General features: G+C 43.0%; 1 protein-coding gene across 2 annotated transcripts in view; it reads right to left on the bottom strand.

The window, feature by feature from the left end:
• Nfkb1 (nuclear factor kappa B subunit 1) overlaps positions 1-18,864 on the bottom strand; it is an 88,027-nt gene that overhangs the window by 23,936 nt on the left and 45,227 nt on the right. For both annotated transcript variants that reach the window (XM_051185443.1, XM_051185444.1), the window contains 5 exons: positions 13,447-13,610; positions 9,838-9,996; positions 8,554-8,658; positions 4,251-4,342; positions 2,752-2,890 (listed from right to left, as the gene is read on the bottom strand). In XM_051185443.1, coding sequence (XP_051041400.1) covers positions 2,752-2,890; positions 4,251-4,342; positions 8,554-8,658; positions 9,838-9,996; positions 13,447-13,610 — 659 coding nt within the window. The remainder of the gene's footprint in view (positions 1-2,751; positions 2,891-4,250; positions 4,343-8,553; positions 8,659-9,837; positions 9,997-13,446; positions 13,611-18,864) is intronic.

Here is an 18,864-nt window from a genome sequence, read left to right as displayed (position 1 = left end):
TGAAGGCATATTTCAGGAGATAAATTCTATTTTTTTTCCTCATGGGAAAAAAAATAATGAGTTTTTTTCCTCCTATTTTCAGAGGGCAGGGGCTTCAGGTAAAGTGTAGATTTTCACACTGTTTTGTGTGAACAGAAGGATCTACAAGACATCAGGCTAGCAAGGGAGGAAGGAAGGAAGTAGGCCTGCCATGGAATGTACCATAAATCTAATGCAGCAGTGGTCATACCTCAGAAAGAAACATGAACTCTCAGAAATGCTTTCTAAGCGGTTTTGCCACAGCAGATTCTTGATCAGCGTCACGCTTTGCCCTCAAGGAACCAACACTGGGGGTTGGGGCGGGGGTGGGGGGGCTGGGTGCAGCTGCCTCTTGGTGGTTCCCAACCTCAGCTAGGACCCTGCATCTGGTGACAGTCAGGCCGCCGACCCTCTCCTCTCCACCTCACTCCCTCTGATCCAGACATTTCTGATTTCACTGGAGCTTAGTTCTTGGTATAACTTCCAAGTTATGGACCTCCTCTCAGAACCATGGATTTCAGGAAAGAGAGAGAGAGAGAGAGAGAGAGAGAGAGAGAGAGAGAGAGAGAGAGAGAGAGAGAGAGAGAGAGAGAGAACAGAGGTACAAAGGCGGGGCCAGGGATTCTTAGGGCAGTTTCCATCCACTCCGGTCTTGCCTTTGATTGGCCTCCACCCTGCACTTGACCTGAACTGAAACAGGTTTACACGGAGCTTCTCTCTCACACTCAGTCTTCTGTCCCTGGATGCTCCTGTCCACTCAGCCACACCACAAGTTCCCAATCTGGAAATGCTAGGACCACTTGTGACTCTGAGTCTCTTCCGCTTCCCTTCACCAAGGCCCAGGTCTCCACCACACTACCGAGGGACTGTCTGCTGGATGCTCACATCCAGGCATGGGAACCGCTTCTAACCCTACTGAAGCACCACTGGATCCTTGCATCATTCTGACCGTGTCATCCCAGACAGTAGTACTCAGGCAGGTTTAGCCATTACTCTAGTGTCATACTACACACAGCTGGCCCTGGCCTCCCTGGCCTGCCTTAGCCTTCCTCAGTCCATCTCAGCACTTACAGTGATTGTTTCTCCCAGGATTAACACCAGCTGTCACACCTCTGCCCAAGCATCCATTTTATAATTAGAGGAAGCCTTGACTTTTTTTTTTTAAGACATAAATGCTGTTGGCCAGTTACTTGTTTCTTATCAGCTAGCTCTGTCTTAAGTATTAACCCATTTCTGTTAATCTAAGTATTTCCACATGGTCTCATCTTACTGGGGAGTGCAGCAGGCATCTGCTCTCTCCAATCTCTCCATGCTGACTCCTCCCTACTAATTCCTCTTTCCTCCTTGTCTCCTAGTCCCGCCTATCTTCCTTTCCTACTGGCCAACAGTGCTTTATTCATCAACCAATAAGAGAAACATATTTACAGAATGACATCTCATCTTCAATAATGTTCCAAATGGCTTCTCAATGAAGAAGACTTTTTTTGAAGACTTCTTTAGACCATGGGATCCAGGGTTTTTTTTTTTTTTTTTCCTTGTTGTGGAATGTTATTTTAAAATGTGTTACATTCATTTATGCTATGGAACAGTTGCTTAATGATGCAAAGATGTGTTGCATCCTCTTATATTGCATTTAACTCTGTGAAGCTGTGTTACTGTGCCCGTGCTGCTACACCTGGTGCTCCTAATAAAGAGCTGGACAGCCAATGGCGAGGCAGGAGAGGGGACGCGTGCGGCTGGTCGGCAGAGTGAATAAATAGGAGAAATCTGGAAGGAGATCAAGAAGCAAGAGAGATCAAAGAACAAGAAAAGGAGGAGACGAGGACGTGAAGAAAGAAACGAGGATACACAGAAATACAGAGGCCACAGATGGGACAAGTTAAGAAAAGCTGGCTAGCAATAAGCCGAGCTAAGTCCGGGCATTTGTAAGTAAGAGTAAGTCTCCATGTGTATTTATGTGGGGGCTGGGTGGTAAGCCCCTCCAAAAAGCCAAAGAGTAAGGGGTGAAAAAACACCACCCCCACCATTTCCTCGACAACATACGGTTTGTGAATGCTTTGCTTTGGGACTTCTTATTGGAAGACTGGGGTTACCACTCAGTGGCAGAGCGTCTGCCTAGCTGGACAAGGCCCAGAGTGTGATGCCTAGCATCCCACATTTTTACCATAGTCTGCTTTTGTCCTTGGTACTTGTACTGAGGAAAAGTATGGTGACTGTTCATTTCTAGTTCTGAGCTGCATGGTGGCTGAGTTTTCTGTTTAATACTTGAGGAGCTGAAAACACATTTGAGCCTTTTTTTCTTTTCCTTTCCCGCCTCCTCCTCTCTCTTTGTTCCTCCCTCCTTTTTTCTGTGTACGCGCTGCAGCATGCATGCAGAGGTCAGAGGTCATCTTTTGGTAGGTAGGTCTTGCCTTTCACCACACAAGTTTTGGGGCTCAGACTCAGGTCATCAGGTTTGGTGGCAAACGCTTTAACCCACTGAGCCGATCTCGCTGGTTCAATACTAGATTTTAATATTCAAAGATGCCAATTGTCTAAATCTCATACAAGTCTGGCAGCAATCACAGTATCATAAGCAATTGGGGCTAATCCCATGACATTGATACCTTACCTTCTTGTCTCTAAAAATAAGTACTTCACACACACCCAGGCAGTGCAGTCTAGGAGGCTGTGTAAAGGAGGTGACCCACTGAGCTTTCAGAGCAAGCGCAAGAGTCTAAACAACCCAGGTACCTTTGATTTCAGGGTAGTAGAGGAAGGGTTTCGGTTCACTAGTTTCCAAATCTGATTTCCTCCGAAGCTGAACGAACACGGAAGCTGGTTTTGTAATGTTGACATCCTTATACTTTGGAGTTTTGAAGACAATGGCAAACTGCATACAAAAAAATCCAAACATGGGTGTAGGACGTTTGTTTTCTAGTGGTGGTGAGCAGAAGGCACATTGTGTATGCATACATTTGTACTCTAAGCTTAAATAAAGTGTGCTAAGACCCAGCCTAGTCAGTATGTTACACACATACATTTTTTTTTTCTTTTAAAAAAACTTGTTTTTTGAAGACAGGGTTTCTCTGTGCAGTCCTGGCTGTCCTGGAGCTCTCCGTAGACCAGGCCGGCCTCAAACTCAGAGAGATCCTCCTGCCTGCCTCCTAAATGCTGCGATTAAAGGTGTGCGCCATCGCCACCAGCATATATTTTTATTATATTGCCTCTGTGAAAGTAAAACACAACAGTATGCCAGTTAATTATCTTAATTAACACCCTAGTTATTTCTCTTTCAAATTAGCCTTAAAAGCCTCCACGGTCATTTAGAGCAGTGTGTGAAGGACTGGGTGTGGACACACATGGAACCAGGCTCTGCCACTGGCAGCCTGGAAAGTAGCTCTGTGCTGGAGGCAACGCGTGTTAATTCTGGGCAGTGCTGGGTTAGGCATTGGGCATCCTTAGTTCTGTTTTTTTTTTTCTATCTTTATATTCACAAGGATCATGATTTCCTCAAACACGGGAGGAATACAGTGGCATACACTGATAATTCTTTTTGCCTCCCTACCTCCCATTCATGCAGCCTTTCAGTGAAGACTCCTGGGGGCTCTGCTGTTGTTTCCGAAGGCTCCCTGTGCATGTGAACACTAACTGTTTTGTACACACTATGTTCTCAATCAATCTTTTCAAATCTTAGCATTCTACTTTGAGATCTCTGTTCATTCACAGACTCCCCTTTTCTAGTGACTGCACGATATTCCACCAAATAGAAACACCCGGTTATCTAGCCATTTACTGGAGAAGGTGTGGATGATTTCTTGAAAATAGCGTTTCTCAGTAACCTTCAATGAGTGACTATTAATGAGATGCAGCTGGCGGCCCTGGCTGGTCAGGGTGGCATCTGCCTCAGCCATCAAACTCCTCAGCACAGTTTTTCTCAGGCTTTGCCAGAATGCTCAACACCTGAACATTTTCATGGGAGGAACTGAGGACCATTGTCTTCAGTACCCGAACAACAGACACCATATGAGGCTCCATGCCAGGCTCCCTGAGCCAACCTTCTAGCAGCTCCTTCCCTGCAGCTCTACGGTAGGGTATGGTAGTACTTCTCTGGAAGAGCCATAAAAATAGCATTGTTGTGCAGATGTTAGAGACTTATGGTGGTTTCTTTTTCAATCTGTGGAAACCGAGCACTGAATTTCATCTGGGCAGAACAGGTATTAAAATCAAACCCACAATGTCAACCCACCTACCTGTCTATGAACATCTGTGGGGGAAAAGTCTCCAAATCCTTCCCAAATTCCACCATTTTCTTCCTCCTCATAAAACCGAATCTGGATGTCATCTGCAAATGGTCACATTCAGGCACATGATTGCAATGAGTGTAATGATGTTGACAAGCATGCTAGCAAATGCAGGCACCACATAACTCTGCCTCGTGTAAAGGTATTGAAAAGAATTAGTAGCAGGAGATTTGTACCATTTAAAGTTTTCACAGATCACAGACATTTTACACATTATTTACGCCAGGAAGGGGATCTACTATTTACTCATAGTGGTGGAGTATTAATTTACCTAATCTATTAAGCTGTGTCTTAGTCAACATATGAACTTTCCACTTTCCACCCTTAAACTAGTTAGTTTACTTCTGGGAAACTTGAAGGACTGAAGAGTTTCAGAACTCGTAGGTGTAACTCAACCCAGTATGGAGATGTACACGGTAAAACTTGACATACATGAAGCTTCCTACATGGCAGATGCTGTCCCAAGTGCTTTATCATAAATGTTAACCCATCTAGTCCTCAAACTAGTCCAGGGATGTAGGTCTACTAATGCTGTCCTCATTTGTGGATGATAATCGGGAGTCTACCGGTGTGTGCACATTCGTGGGAGTACACATGTATACTACAAGCACATCCAGAGCTCAGAGGATCACGGAAGCTGGTTCTCTCCTTCCACCATGTGGATCTTGGGGATTGAACGCAGGTTGCCAGGCTTGACAGCAAGTGCCTTTACTTTTCTGCCATCTTGTCAGTCCCAGATTGTGTCTTAAGTAGGTTATCCAAGGTTGAACAGATAATAGATGAAGGAAGCAGGATGTGAACATCATAGATGCCGAGTCCCACCTCATACATACTGTGATGTACCACCTCTACACACTACTTCCTTATTCCCCATGAAGCAACTCGTTTAAATACTATGATGGCCATGTTTTCTTGTGATGAAACTATGATGATTTGTTGTTGTTGTTATTACCTAATCACAGACTCTAGGTCTGCAGAAATATGACATGTACTTCTCAGTTCATAGGCAGGACCACACTAGTGACTGGTGAAAGCTGACTGTGCTACTTTAATATAATTTTAGATATATAAAGATTAAGTAAACTCTCTCATTGTTATCTGGCCCAATTCTTTGCCTTTGGGTAGGTCTATCCCAGATTTAGTAAAACAGGACACCTGTCATTTTCATAGTCTGTCTGTCTCCCTTTTAGCCCACCTCCAACCCTTTTCATTTTACTTATGTATATGATGGGTAACTGCAACTGTATTATGGCAGTAATATTCAACTTATCATGTTTTTATTTTCATTGTACAGTGTGGAGGGAACTCTTAAGTCACTACAAATGCTGACCATTTTAACAGCATTTCTGACAAGGTTTTCTGTTCTCTGGTGGCACCTCTGAGCATAACCACCAGCAGCATGTTCCACAGAGGAGGCTATGGCTTGTAACCCAACCACCTCCTTTAGGCAGAGGGATCCAATGCACAGATACCTCAGAGCCAGGGCCATGTTTAGTGACAAGTTATGTTTCACCTTCTGGTGGCATCTTTTGTTAGGAAGTCTCCCAGTGCTGGGGAGGGAATGAGGAGGTCTAATGCACTCGAGTTTGGGCCAGCTTCACATTCTGGAGACAGCCTCTTGCCATTAAGGGCTGGCCCTGAGAATGTCACATTATGTGTCACCTCTCCAAGGTGTGGTCTGCCATTCCTAGATCAGGATTTACAGAGTAGTAACTGGCACCAAAGGTGGGTTCTGAGCCCACCTACTTAGCCAGGCCACAAACTCACTCCCACGAGCACAGGCCCTTGGGTACCCCATCCCCGGGTTCACTAAAGAGCCGAATGGTCGGTCAATCGTGAGGCAGGGCCAAAGATTGGAGGGGATTCCTGGCAGAGAGGATAAACAGAGGAAATGTGGGAGGAGGAACAAGGAGAGAACAAGGCGAAGGGGACATCAAGGGCCACCCAGCCAGCCACGGATCAAGATGGGGTAATTTAGATTAAGAAAAGCTGGCAAGAAACAAGCCAAGCTAAGGGTGGGAATTCATAAGTAATAATACGCCTCCATGTGTGAGTTATTTGGGAGCTGGGTAGTGTGCCCCTCAAAAAGAACAAAAAGGAAAAAAAAAAAAAGATAACAACAACAAAAAACCCCACCCACAATAAGATTGTCTTCTAAGGCATCTGATGTTGAGACATTTCAGGGTAATGGTAAACACTAAGAATTAAATACAATTTTAGCCATGGCACATATAGCCAGGGGTCTGGAAATGAATATGACTTCAGTTTAGTGGGTTGGGCATAGATCAATATCAGTCATTGCTGGGATTAGTTTTATGTCCACTTAACGAAAGCCAGAGTCATTTGGGAAGAGGAAATTACAAATGAGAAAAATGTCCCCAGCAGACTGGCCTGTGACACATTTTGGTTTTGACTGATAATTAATGTGGGAAGGTATTACAGAATATTTGTTTATGCCATGGAGTATTTGTTTAATGATGCAAAGACATGTTGCATTCTTTTATGCTTCATTTGTTTTAAAACTCTGTGAAGCTGTGTTACTGAGCCTGTCTGAGACACCTGATTGGTCTAATAAAGAGCTTAATGGCCGACAGCAAGGCGGGAGAAAGGATAGGCGGGGCTGGCAGACACTAAATAAAAGGAGGAAGAGAGGAAGGAGGAACAAGAAAAGGAGGGGAGGAGGACATCAGAGGCCGCCAGTCACCTAGCTACAAAGCCAGCAAATGGAGTGAGTAAGAAAGATATACGAACACAGAAAAAAGGCAAAAGCCCAGAGGCAAAAGATAGATGGGATAATTTAAGAAAAGCTGGCAGGAAACAAGCTAAGGCTGGGCATTTATGAAAAAGAATATGCCTCCATTTAGGAGCTGGGTGGTGGGCCCCCAAAGAGCAAAAGAGTAAAAAAAAATTCTGACTACAGAGAGGCCCGGGTCCCTGTGGCAGTGTTACCCTGGGTGTTAGAGCAGGCGGAGCAAGCTATGAGGTCCAAGCCAGGAGGCAGCGCTCCTCCATGGCCTCTGCCTGCCGCCTCCTGCTGAGCTGTCTAGTTGTCCCTGGATGATGGACTATAAACTGAGAGGAAAATGCCCTCCTCCCCAAGTTGGTTTTGATCATGACATGATGTTTATCACAGCAACAGAAACTCTTAAGACACCAGTCTAAGCAAACTTGTTTAAACATAAAGAATATTTATTTGTAGTTTTATTTAAAACTAAGTTTGGGAAAGTAACTTCTCCTCCAGCTCTTACTAATTCCCCAATGTTGCTATATGTAGTGACAGTAAACTATAGAATCCTCTTCTAGTAGCTGAGGGAAAAAGAAGCAGACACCCGCAGCTAAACACTGAGCCCAACTGGAATCCAGATGCAGAGAGGGAGGACAAGACCAGGCTACAGAAACACACAGAGACAGCTGACCTGAACAAGGAGGAGCTAATGGACCCCCAGACTGATAGCTGGGAAACCAGCATGGGACTGATCAGATCCCCTGAACATGGGTCTCAGTTAGAAGGCCTGGGCAGTCTAAGGGACCTCTGACAGTGGAACCAGGATGTATCCCTGGCGCACTAAAGGACTTTGGGAGCACATTCCCCATGGAGGGATACTCCCTTAACCTAGAGGCAGGAGGGAGGGTCTAGACCCTACTCCAAATGACTTGACAGATTTTGATGGTCCCTCCTGGAAGGCCTTAGCGTCCCTATGGAGTGGGTGGGGAATGGGACAGGAGGGGGGAGGGAGAGGGAACTGGGATTGATATGTAAAATAAAAAGAATATATATAATTTCTCACAAAGTGCAAACTGAGGGAAGTGTGCTGAGGACCGTATATATATGAATATTTATATGCAGCCTTCTCTTTTCTCACTGGGCATCATAGTAACACATGGAAGGGACTGGGGGATTCCATATTATAACACCGCATAGAAAAGCAAGCAGGATCTGTAATTTTGTTATGTAAAACTCAGAAAATAACAGTTACTTTAGGTACTGAGTACCAGGAACAAAGTTTAAGTATTAAGCATTAAATATCAGTATGCTGAATGACTCTTGGTATAATCACTATCCTTTTACTTCTGTAGGAAATGAAACTATACATTCAGGCTTTACAAAAATAACATATTGCACACTTGGAAATGTTTGAGAGGTCCCACAGCAAAAAGGAGAACACTCTGGTCCACTGTAAGTAAGTATGAGCAAGTCGCAGAGGACCCTGACAACTACATTTCACGTCTGGAGACTGGGTCATACACGTACCTTTCTGAACCTTGTCACAGAGAAGATAAATTTCTTCTCCTCCGGTTACACACCCTGCAGTTCTGTCCATCCGCACGATTTTCAGGTTGGATGCATTGGGGGCCTCTGTTCAAAGGGAGAAAACAAGGCACACCCAAGTTTAGCTTACTTTGGCATAGTTCGATGGATGAGCTCACGCCTACGTTTTACAAAGACACGGATAGAGCACGGATAGCTGCCAGTGTCCTTGGAGCACTTGGGCCTGGACCACTCACTCATTGTACCCCAGACTGGTGAGGCAGAAGGGAGCAGGCGAGGAACGGATGCTGGGGTCTGCTTCTCTGGATGATGGCATTTGGCTTTCCCCGACACACAGGCTGGGAAGGACGATTTCCTGATGTGTCAGAATTGTAAGGCCAGTGGCTTGTGTCATGCTAATTTTTATGTCATTTACAAAAGTCCTAAAATTTTTTAGACAAGTACAATTTTTAAGTTACTTTTTTTTTTTTTAATTCTACAAAGAAAAATGAAGATGTTCTATTTCCTTTTCCCAAACTAAATTAGCATTCTGTGTGGTTTGGGGCAAAGCTGCCTGTACCAGCAAGCAATATGAAGCTTCCTCTTTAAAAACTCCAACAGCTGCATTGGAAGGTTCTTTCTTTAGTAAGACTCTTTTTCATTTGATAAACTTTCCACTTCCCTTTAACCTTGTTGAAATCAGACAAGTCCACTAGCTGATGGATGGGGAACATGGGTTTTTCTAGTACATCATAGTCTAATCTTTCACTCAGGCTACTTGCAGGGTTCCTAAAGCAACCGTTTATTAAGCCCAACAGAGTTACACAGTACATGCTAAAGGCAACTGAAATCCTCCGCACTCTAGTATCTGCAGACTGAAAGACAATTTTGACATACTATTTCTTCAGTTACCCCGAAGTTCCCATCTTAATGAATGTTTTACCAAGTGGGAATAAGGACAGTTAAAAATAATAATTGTCTTTTATTAATTTCTCTTTTGAGCTGCTAGGGGCGAAACACAAGGCCATTTTAAAGAAGGTGTCAGATGAAGACACTGGTGTTACACATAAAGAATATAATGCGTTTTCTAAATTAAGAGCCTTACGTGGGCTGGACACCAGCCCTCTACCTGAGACCGCGGTAGTTCACTTGTGCACAGTAAACTAGAGCTCCAGGGCCCTGGGCCACTGTCTACAGGCTGCAGCTCTTCCGTCAGTGCTGAGGTGGGGCTGTGTCTGATCTGGGTGATGCTGGATGGAGCTGCCCTGCCTCAGGATGAACACTCACTGCTGTCGTAGATGGCATCTGATACCACGGGCTCCAGTCTCCGGGTGAAGCTGCCAGTGCTGTCAGGAAGGAAGGCTGTGAACATGAGGCGTACCACACTCAAGTCCATCTCCTTCGTCTGCTGCAGAGCTGCCTGCCGGATGATCTCCTTCTCCCTGTCTAGGGTCACAGAGTACAGTCTGTTCATGCCCGGGCAGGCAAAGAGTGAGGACATTTAACACGGCACATTTTCAGAAGCCCAAACAAAGAACATCTCAAAGACCAACTCTTTATCTAGAATTATTTCCTTAAAAGTTTTTATTGGCATATACTGTGTACATAGTGATAGGTTTCATAAAGATATCTTCATCCCAGCAGACCAAACCCGATGCCTATACTCAGTCCCGCAGCCTTCCGGCTCCCTTCCTCTCCCCCATGCTCACTAGTTCCTTTCCTCCCAATAGAATACCTTCTTACTTTCATGTCCTACACATGCATCTGCAAATAATCTTATGCATTTATATAAAATCTAGGATCTAGAAATGAGAGAGACAACATGTGATGCTTTTACCCTGGCTTATTGCACTCAACACCGTCATCTCCAGGTGACTGTCCTGTAAATGACATTCTTTTTTTTATGGCTGAGTAAAACTCCACTATGCATATATAGCATATTTTGTGTATCTATCATCTGTTGATGGAGAGCTAGGGTGATTCTTTAACTTGACTCATGGATATGGCTTCAATAAACCTGTATGTGCTAGTAAACATGTCTGTGTAGTACACTGACTCAGAGTTTGGCAAATACATACAACAGTGAATGGCCGTCCGTGTCTTATGGTAGCTCTTTTACTTTTGAGGAATTTCCATATTGATTTTTTTTTATTTATCTATTTGCATAGTGCATATGTGTAGGTCAGAGGGCAACCTGAGGAAGGGTATTGCACTCAGGCCAGTAGACTTTGTGAAAATTACCTACTGAGTCATCTGCAATATACAGAGAGGGTGGTCTTGCATTTCAGAGCCTCCTGATTCACCTCCCAAGTGCTGGGATTATGTGCTACCCTATTTGTTTTAATGCAGAACTTCCTATATGTACTAGGCAAGCACCCCTCCCCCCCCACACACCTGTACTACATTGCAGAACTTCCTGTATGTACAAGGCAAGCACCCCCCCCCACACACACATGCACTACATGCCAAGTTCCTGATACCCGTTTTCTTAATGATGGCCATTCTGATCGGGGTGAGATGGAATTGCAAAGCAATTGTAACGTTTTCACATTTACTGACTGCTTGTGCTTCATCATTTGAGAGCCCTCTCCTTGTTCCTTAGCCCATTTATTGACTGGATTGTTTGGTTTTCTGGAATTTAGTTTTGTGAGTCTTTGATATAACTAGACATTAATATTTTGGATACATAGCTAGCAAAACTTCTTTCTCATATTGAAGGTTGTCTCGTCACTCAGCTATTTTCTTTGCTGTACAGGAGCTTTTAAATTTCATCTGTTAGTTGTCGATTTTATTTCCTGAGTTCCTGGAGCCTTTTTCAGAAAGTTCTTGCCTACTTCTACCCCATGGAGCATTTTCTGTACGTTTTCCTTTAAGAGTTTCAGACCACTGACTCTTACATTGAGATCTCTGATCCATGCTGAATTGATTTTGTACAGGATGAGATGGGGATCTGGTTTCCTTCTTTATATGTGGCTATCCAGTTTCCCTGGCGTCACTTGTTGAACAGGCTGTTTTTTCTCTAATGCATATTTTGGCATCTTTCTCAAGTATCAGGTGGCTATCGTTGTGTTTATTTCTTAATTGACTATTCCACTGATTTATAATGCTGTTTTGATGTCAGGTCCACGCTGTCTTTGTTACCAAGGTTCGATAGTGTAACCTGAAATCAGCAATTGTGTGATACCTTTAACAATACTCTTTTCCCCTATCCTATGGCTTTAACTATGGATTTTAGGATAGGTTTTCTCTAGTTTCATGAAGAATGCCATTGAGATTTTGATGTGGATTTCATTTAACCTACAGACCACTTTTGGTAATATTTTTTGTGATATTAATTATGTCAACTCAGGAGCATGGGAGGTCTTTCTATTATCTTTTTCTTTCTTCAGTATCTTAAAAATTTTCATTGCAAAGGTCTTTTCACATGGTTAGTTTATTGCCAGGAGTCTGATTTACTTACTTTGAAGCTATTGTGAATGGCCGTCACTAGACTTGTTTGCTATTTCTGCTGATTTCTTTCTTGGCACGTTCACTATTGATATATAGCAAGGCCACTGAGTTCTGTATGCTGATTCTGTACCCTGACACTCTATCAGACCTAAGGCTTTCCAGTGGAGTCTTGAGTGCTCTTGTGTATAGGATAATATTGTCTGCAAATAGAGATATATTGACCTCTCTCTTTCCTACTTTATTTCATTCTCCTGTCTTATTGCTCTAGCTAAGTTTTAAACACTATGGTGACTGGTAGTGGAGGAAATCCACACCTTGTCTTACTCTTGTTTTCAAAGGGAATATGTTCAGTTTCCCCTTAGGTAACTATTGGCTGTACGTGTATTGTATACAGCCTTTGGTATATTGGGTATAATTCTCTTATTTCTAATTCTTTTAAGATTATATAATGGGATGTTGTTCTTTGTCCAAAGCTTTCTGCATTTATTTAGATGACATGTAATTTTTTTGTTCTCAAGTCTATTTATGCCTTACATTTATTGGATTTCAGATGCTGAATCATTCTTTATTTTAATAATGAGGACAACTTTGTATCATTTTATTGAGAACTTACAAATCCATGTTCATCTGTGATATTGGTTTATTCTTTTTTTTTTTTCTGTTGTACTTTTATCTGGTTTTGGTATAAAGATAATACTGGTTTCAGAAGATAAATTCAGTAATGTTCCTTCCCTTTCTATTTTATGGAACAGTTTAAGGATAATTTATGTTATCCTTCTTCAAAGATCTGGTAGAATTCAGCCGTGATTTCATTTGAGACTAGGCCTTTTTTAGTTGGGAGACATTATACTACTTCTTCAATTGCATTGGTTATTTTAGGTCTGTTTAATATTGACAGGCCAAATGTATCTGAATTTATCGATGTTTTGTAAGATTTCCTAATTTGTTGGACTATGTGTTTTCAAAGCATGCCAAACGATCCTCTGAATTTTACCAGTATCTTTGGCAATGTCTTCCTGAGTTTCATCTTTAACTTAGTAGGTTAGGCCTTCTTTCTTCTTTTGGTTACTTTGGCCTGGAGTTCTTCCAATTGCTAGTGAAGTTTTATGTAACAACCCCATTAAATTGTCTAAAGTTAAACCATCAGAGGAAACCTGCATTTCCTGTGGAGTGTGTAACAGTTGTCTTCTGCTTCCCTCTCCCTATTCTGCCTCTCTGCCTTGGTTAAGAGTTTAAGGCACAGGTAGTATGTGAGAGAGTAGAGTGACGTGTGCACAGAGAAAGGGGGGAGTTAGTGTGTAAAGCCTTTGTGCATGAGGGAGGCGTCAAGTACAGAACAACTCAATTACACTAGCTCCTTCCCCCCCATGGGCTGGTACGCTGACGGACGCGGCCGTCCTCTTGAGATGTAGAAGGCCTTAAGTAAGGCTGGGCAAGGTTGCTCACCTGTGAGCTGCCGGTCTCCTCCACCTTCTGCTTGTAGATAGGCAAGGTCAGAGTGCACCAGAAGTCCAGGATTATAGCCTCGTATACACGCCTCTGTCATCCGTGCCTCCAGTGTTTCAAATACCTTTTTCTTAGTTACATGAAGTATTCCCAGGTTCGCAAAGCTGGAGAAACGCACCAAGAGGAGCGGCAAAAAGAACCAAGAGTTACGCGGGCCGCGAGGGGAGAGTGGGCTTCCGTTCAGTAAGTGCACTTTGAAAAAACGTGCAAGCACCCAGGTCTTACAGAAATCCAAGTTAGATGAACGTCGGAATCCAGGACTTTTGTGTTACGAGGGGAATGTACGGCTCATACTGGAGAACACACAACACTGTTGCAGGGCTGGGGCGACATGTACTTAGCTCCATAACCAGACTTGCCACATGTGAGTTAGGCCAGGTTAACGTGGGTTACTAAATGAGTCGGTGGAGAACTCCAAGCACCTGGGGTCTCAGCATATTAGACATCAAATCACATGTCCTAGTGTGTGGGGTACACGTGTATACATGTTTTACTAAGGAAGTTTCATGTGGCTTCATTTAAAAATTTGTTTACTTTTTATTTCACATGCATTGGTGTTCTGCCTGTATGTATGTATGTCTGTGTGAGGGTGTTGGATCCTTTGGAACTGGAGTTACAGATAGTGGTGAGCTGCCATGTGGGTGCTGGGAACTGAACCTGAGTCCTCTGGAAGAGTAGCCATTGCTGTTAACCACTGAGTCATCTCTCCAGCCCCTCATGTGGCTTTATTTTAGGGTGTTTTCTATGAGGAGTCTACAAAAAGACTTGTAAACTCATAAACACACACTAATGTTTAGTTAGGAAGAATATTGTATTTGGAGGGATTTATGTTTCTTTTGGATCTTTTCATGGGTTTCTGGATATGGTGTGATGTCTCTCTGGAATCCCATCTCCTTCTGGCTTATTTATAACCTGGAATCACTTATCACCAAAACTGTCATCTAATTCTTTGTGGACTTCACCCTGACATTATGCACTCCGGGGGTTCAACAGTGGCACAGAGGCAGCATGTGGGCTGAGGGAAAGGAGCAGACTCAGGTGACAGACAAGTTCAGGGGACAAGTGCAGGGCCCAGGTCTCTCACAACCATAGGGTGTAAGGACTTTTACTCTGAAAGGAAAATGAAGTATCAGCAGAAGGAAGACAAAGATATGGGCTAGTGAGATGGCTAAGTTAGTAAGAAGGCTTGCTGCCAAGCTTGATGACATGAGTTCAATCCCCAGAACTGATATGGTAGGAGGGTAGAGGCAACTCCCACAAGTTGTTTTCTGTCTTCTCTCTCTCTCTCTCTCTCTCTCTCTCTCTCTCTCTCTCACACACACACACACACACACACTGTAATTCAAAATTACATTAAGAGAGATATGGCAGCTTGCCTGCATAAAGAACAGCTACTGTACAAAGTCATATAAACTAGAGAAAGAGAAGGGAATTCACAAAGCAGCCCAGACGTGGAGTGAGTGACACGGACATTCAGAGAAGTAGATATGCCATTTTACATAGATCCCAGCTCTAGAACATAGGCTGACACGTGTGCCCAGCGAATGCCTGCTGAGTGCAGGCCCTGATGCTGTGCAGGAGGCCCAGGCCGGCCTCCAATAGCAGTGGCTCTCATGTTTGCCCCCTTGGGTCCCCTTCTTTGCAGACCATCCCCTGCTAGGAGAACAGGGTCATCTCCTGGGCACATGAGTGACCAGCACTGTGGCTGTACTTCACATTCTGTCCACAGTGCATTCCTCAGCGCAAGGATTTACACGAGGAAACAATACACGGGTCAGTGTACTGACTGCCATAGCCCACAGTGGAGTAATGCAGATCTACCCTGACCCCCAGGCTTTGGGGCACAGGTGACACAGGATGGTGATCTGTAAGGAAAGAGAAATACTGTGGCTTGGACAATCACTTGCCTCAATAGCCAGGCTGCAGGATGGGAGGCCCAGGATTTGCAGTTGCAGAGACAGGTAAAGCCTTGAGATAAAAAGAGACTAGGCTTTATATAGCCAGAGCACCAGTGATACCTTTCGCTGGCCATTGATGTTTGTGAGAGATCCCTCTAAGGCTGGGGAAAGCTACTGTTCTTGTAGATGCATAGGGCTGGACCAGTTCAAGAAGCCTCAAATACAAGAAGCAACAGACTGAATACTCAGAGGGTACTTCCTTAGTAATGGTGCCAACTCAACCCTATTCTGGGAGAGAGAAAGAGAGAGAGATGAAAGGATGGAAGGAAGAGAGGAGTCACAGACAGAGAAGCAGTGGACAGAAAATTTAACAGTTGGAAAGTTTTAAGATTTAATAAAAATGTAAATCCGGAGAACTAAGAATCCTAAGACGCTCAAGCATAAAAAGAAAACTATACCTAAGTCCTTCAAAACATCCCCTGCTTACAGCTATGTCTGAAGAGAAGTCAGAAACACTGCTAGAAATATTTCTTACAGCAGAACTAGGCAAAATGTACAGAGGAGTCCTTGTTGGAAACAGGGCAAGTCCTCAGACAGTGAATCAACATAAAACCAGGACATGAAAGAACACACTGTCAATTTAGAATCCTCTGCGCTTCAGAAAAACGCCTTTGAACAGCAAAGATGAAGGAAGAGAAGACTTTTTTAGACACAAGAACGAAACGAGCTCATCAGCATCAGATCAGCAATACGAGGAAAGTTAAAGGAAGTGATGCAGGCAGAAGACGGTACCAGATAGAGATCCTGACCTATAAAACAGGACAAAGAGCAATGCAAACTCCAATGTGTGTAACACACGTTCATGGCCCCTAATTTATGCAATTTACTTAAAAGCTACTTTTCTGTCTAGGACAAGCGAACAAGCCACCAAACCAAACCAAACCCATAAAACAAGTGCATTGTGGCATTTATAATGTATGTAGATGTGAAACGGACAACATGACAGCATGTAGCCTGGAGCAGGAGGTGAAAGTGTGCTACCCTTAGGTTCGCACACATATAACACATCAACTCTTTCACACCGTGAGACCATGCTAAGGACATCACTATCAGCCAAGATGGGTTTTTAGAACAAATGACATCACCAGTGAGAAAAGAATATTTCTGTTGTGGTAAAAACATCAACTCACCAAGAGAGATTAAGAATCCTCAGTATTTATGCGCCTGATATAAGAAAGCTCCACATCATAGGAGGTAAAATCTTAGACCAATGAAAGGACAACAGACATAGCTATAAGTATATAAATACTCCTCTCTCAGTAGATGACAGAACTAATAGACATACGCTATAAGGACAGAAGACTAGAATAACACTCAAATATCCGGACCAACCATCTACTTTATTAGACAAGAGTGAGCATCGTTTTCAAGCAACAATGCTTGTTAGCCATAAAATAGGCATCAGTAAAGTTAAAACAATACAAATTATATAAAATATCCTTCTACCTAATAAAATTAGATGTTAATAGCCAAAAGATATCTACGTAAGGATGCCCTTAATCAAGTTTGGGAATGCAGTAATTAGTTATTGATGTTGATGTTGGGTTGTGGGCACAGTAGTAGCTCATGATATTCTTTTCCTTCAAAAATGTTTGAAAAAATTTACAATAAAATGTCAAAGAAAATAAGTTAGTGTTTAGAATTAGTGTTATAAATATGAGTACAAAAGGAACATACAATGCTTTATCCACTTTAGAAAATGACTTGGCACTTCCTTGTCAGTAACACTTTGGCAGCCTATGTCCTTGTTCTGTTCCTCACTATTTACCCAAGAGAAATGAAAACTTAAGCGCACATACAAAGCACCTTATCTCTACCTGGAAAGATAACAAACTGCAGGCATCAGTACAAGGCATGGCCACAGAGTAACCGAGAGGAAGCAAGAGCAGAGGACTGCAGTGCACGATGCTGAGCGAGACAGGCAGGCTTTAAAAGGCTGTATGATTCTTCTATTACATGCAATCCCCACAGAGCAGAACCATATTTAAAGAAAACTCAGCAGTACAGGAAGAGCTGTACTAAGAGGCATGAGGGGATTCTGGCGTTAGGAACCATTGCATACTTGGTGTTAGTGGCCATATGATTATCAAAATTGACAGAGATGAACATTTGGAAGGGTAAATACTGCAGCAATGACATTTCAAAACAGAAAGGCCATACCTGCCACTAAAAGGGCTGGGACCACTTCCTTGCTTCTTACCCTTGTTTTCATAACATGGGGGTTTTTAGACCAGCAGCATCACCATTACTTTAGAACTTACTAAACATTTGGGGGTTTGGTCCAAACCTACTGAACAAACAAAGGGTTTTAACTAACTTCAGTTAATTCGAGAACCTGGCTTGACGCTCCTCTGTGAAATCAAGCTCTCTTGGACAGAGGCTGGCATTAGTTTTATTTAAGTGACCCAGGCTGACTGGCCCCTGTAGCCACCAATAAACCTGAAGCAGTCATGTGGAAGCTGCTGCTGGAGTCTTGATGTGTCTGAGTTCCTGACACGGGGCTGGGGCTCACAAGTGGCCCCTCTTTTGGATTTGCTGTTTCAAGACTTAGTCCTTGATTTCACAGGATCCAAAGGCAGCCCCTGACGCACAGTGCACCCCCACTTAGAATGGCATACTTCTGACCTAAGTCCAAATCTGACCAATCTTTTCCCGTCAGTGTCTCTTCTGTGGGCTAATGTTTAGCCACATGAAATGACCAATCTCAATTAGTCTGGATCTCTAAAACAGTCATTTAATAATGTAGCAGTTCCACCAAGTTCACCTTTGTGTTTTTGTGTTTGTATAGCCTCTAGAACAGTGGCTCTCAGCCCCCCTAATGCTGAGACCCTTTAACACAGTTCCTCATGTTGTGCTGACCTCCAACCATAAAATTTGTGTTGCTACTTCATAACTATCATTTTGCTACTGTCATGAATTGTAATGTAAATACCTTTGTTTTCCGATGGTCTTAGGTGCCCCCTAAAGGGGTCACAAGAACCACAGCTCTAGTGTTTACCAACCGATATACACTATATAAATAGTTGTGAAAAAAAAATGTACAACTCTTTCAACCCAGGTTGCCAGGAAACAAACAGGGCGTGGTGGCTGTTGGTGAATGCGGCCTACAAAAAAGCCGAAAAGCACAGACATTTTCCACTGAATGAAAAATTTCAAAGAACTAGAATGTTGAAAAAAAAAATTAACATTCTAGGTCAAAATAAAATACCACACAGGATTATTTTTATTAAGAAAGGTAGTGTTATTAAAAAATGTGAGTGAAAGCTAAGATTTTTTAAATAATAACCCTACATTAAAATCATTAAACCCATAATCAAACTTCATATTGATAAAATAATTTGGAAAATAGGAACCAACCTGAGCAGGTGTGAAAGACACTGTAACTAAGGGGGATTCTTTC

Source organism: Phodopus roborovskii, unplaced genomic scaffold (genome assembly GCF_943737965.1).
Source record: "Phodopus roborovskii unplaced genomic scaffold, PHOROB, whole genome shotgun sequence".
Lineage (NCBI taxonomy): Eukaryota > Metazoa > Chordata > Mammalia > Rodentia > Cricetidae > Phodopus > Phodopus roborovskii.
This window is presented reverse-complemented; position numbering and strand designations above follow the sequence as displayed.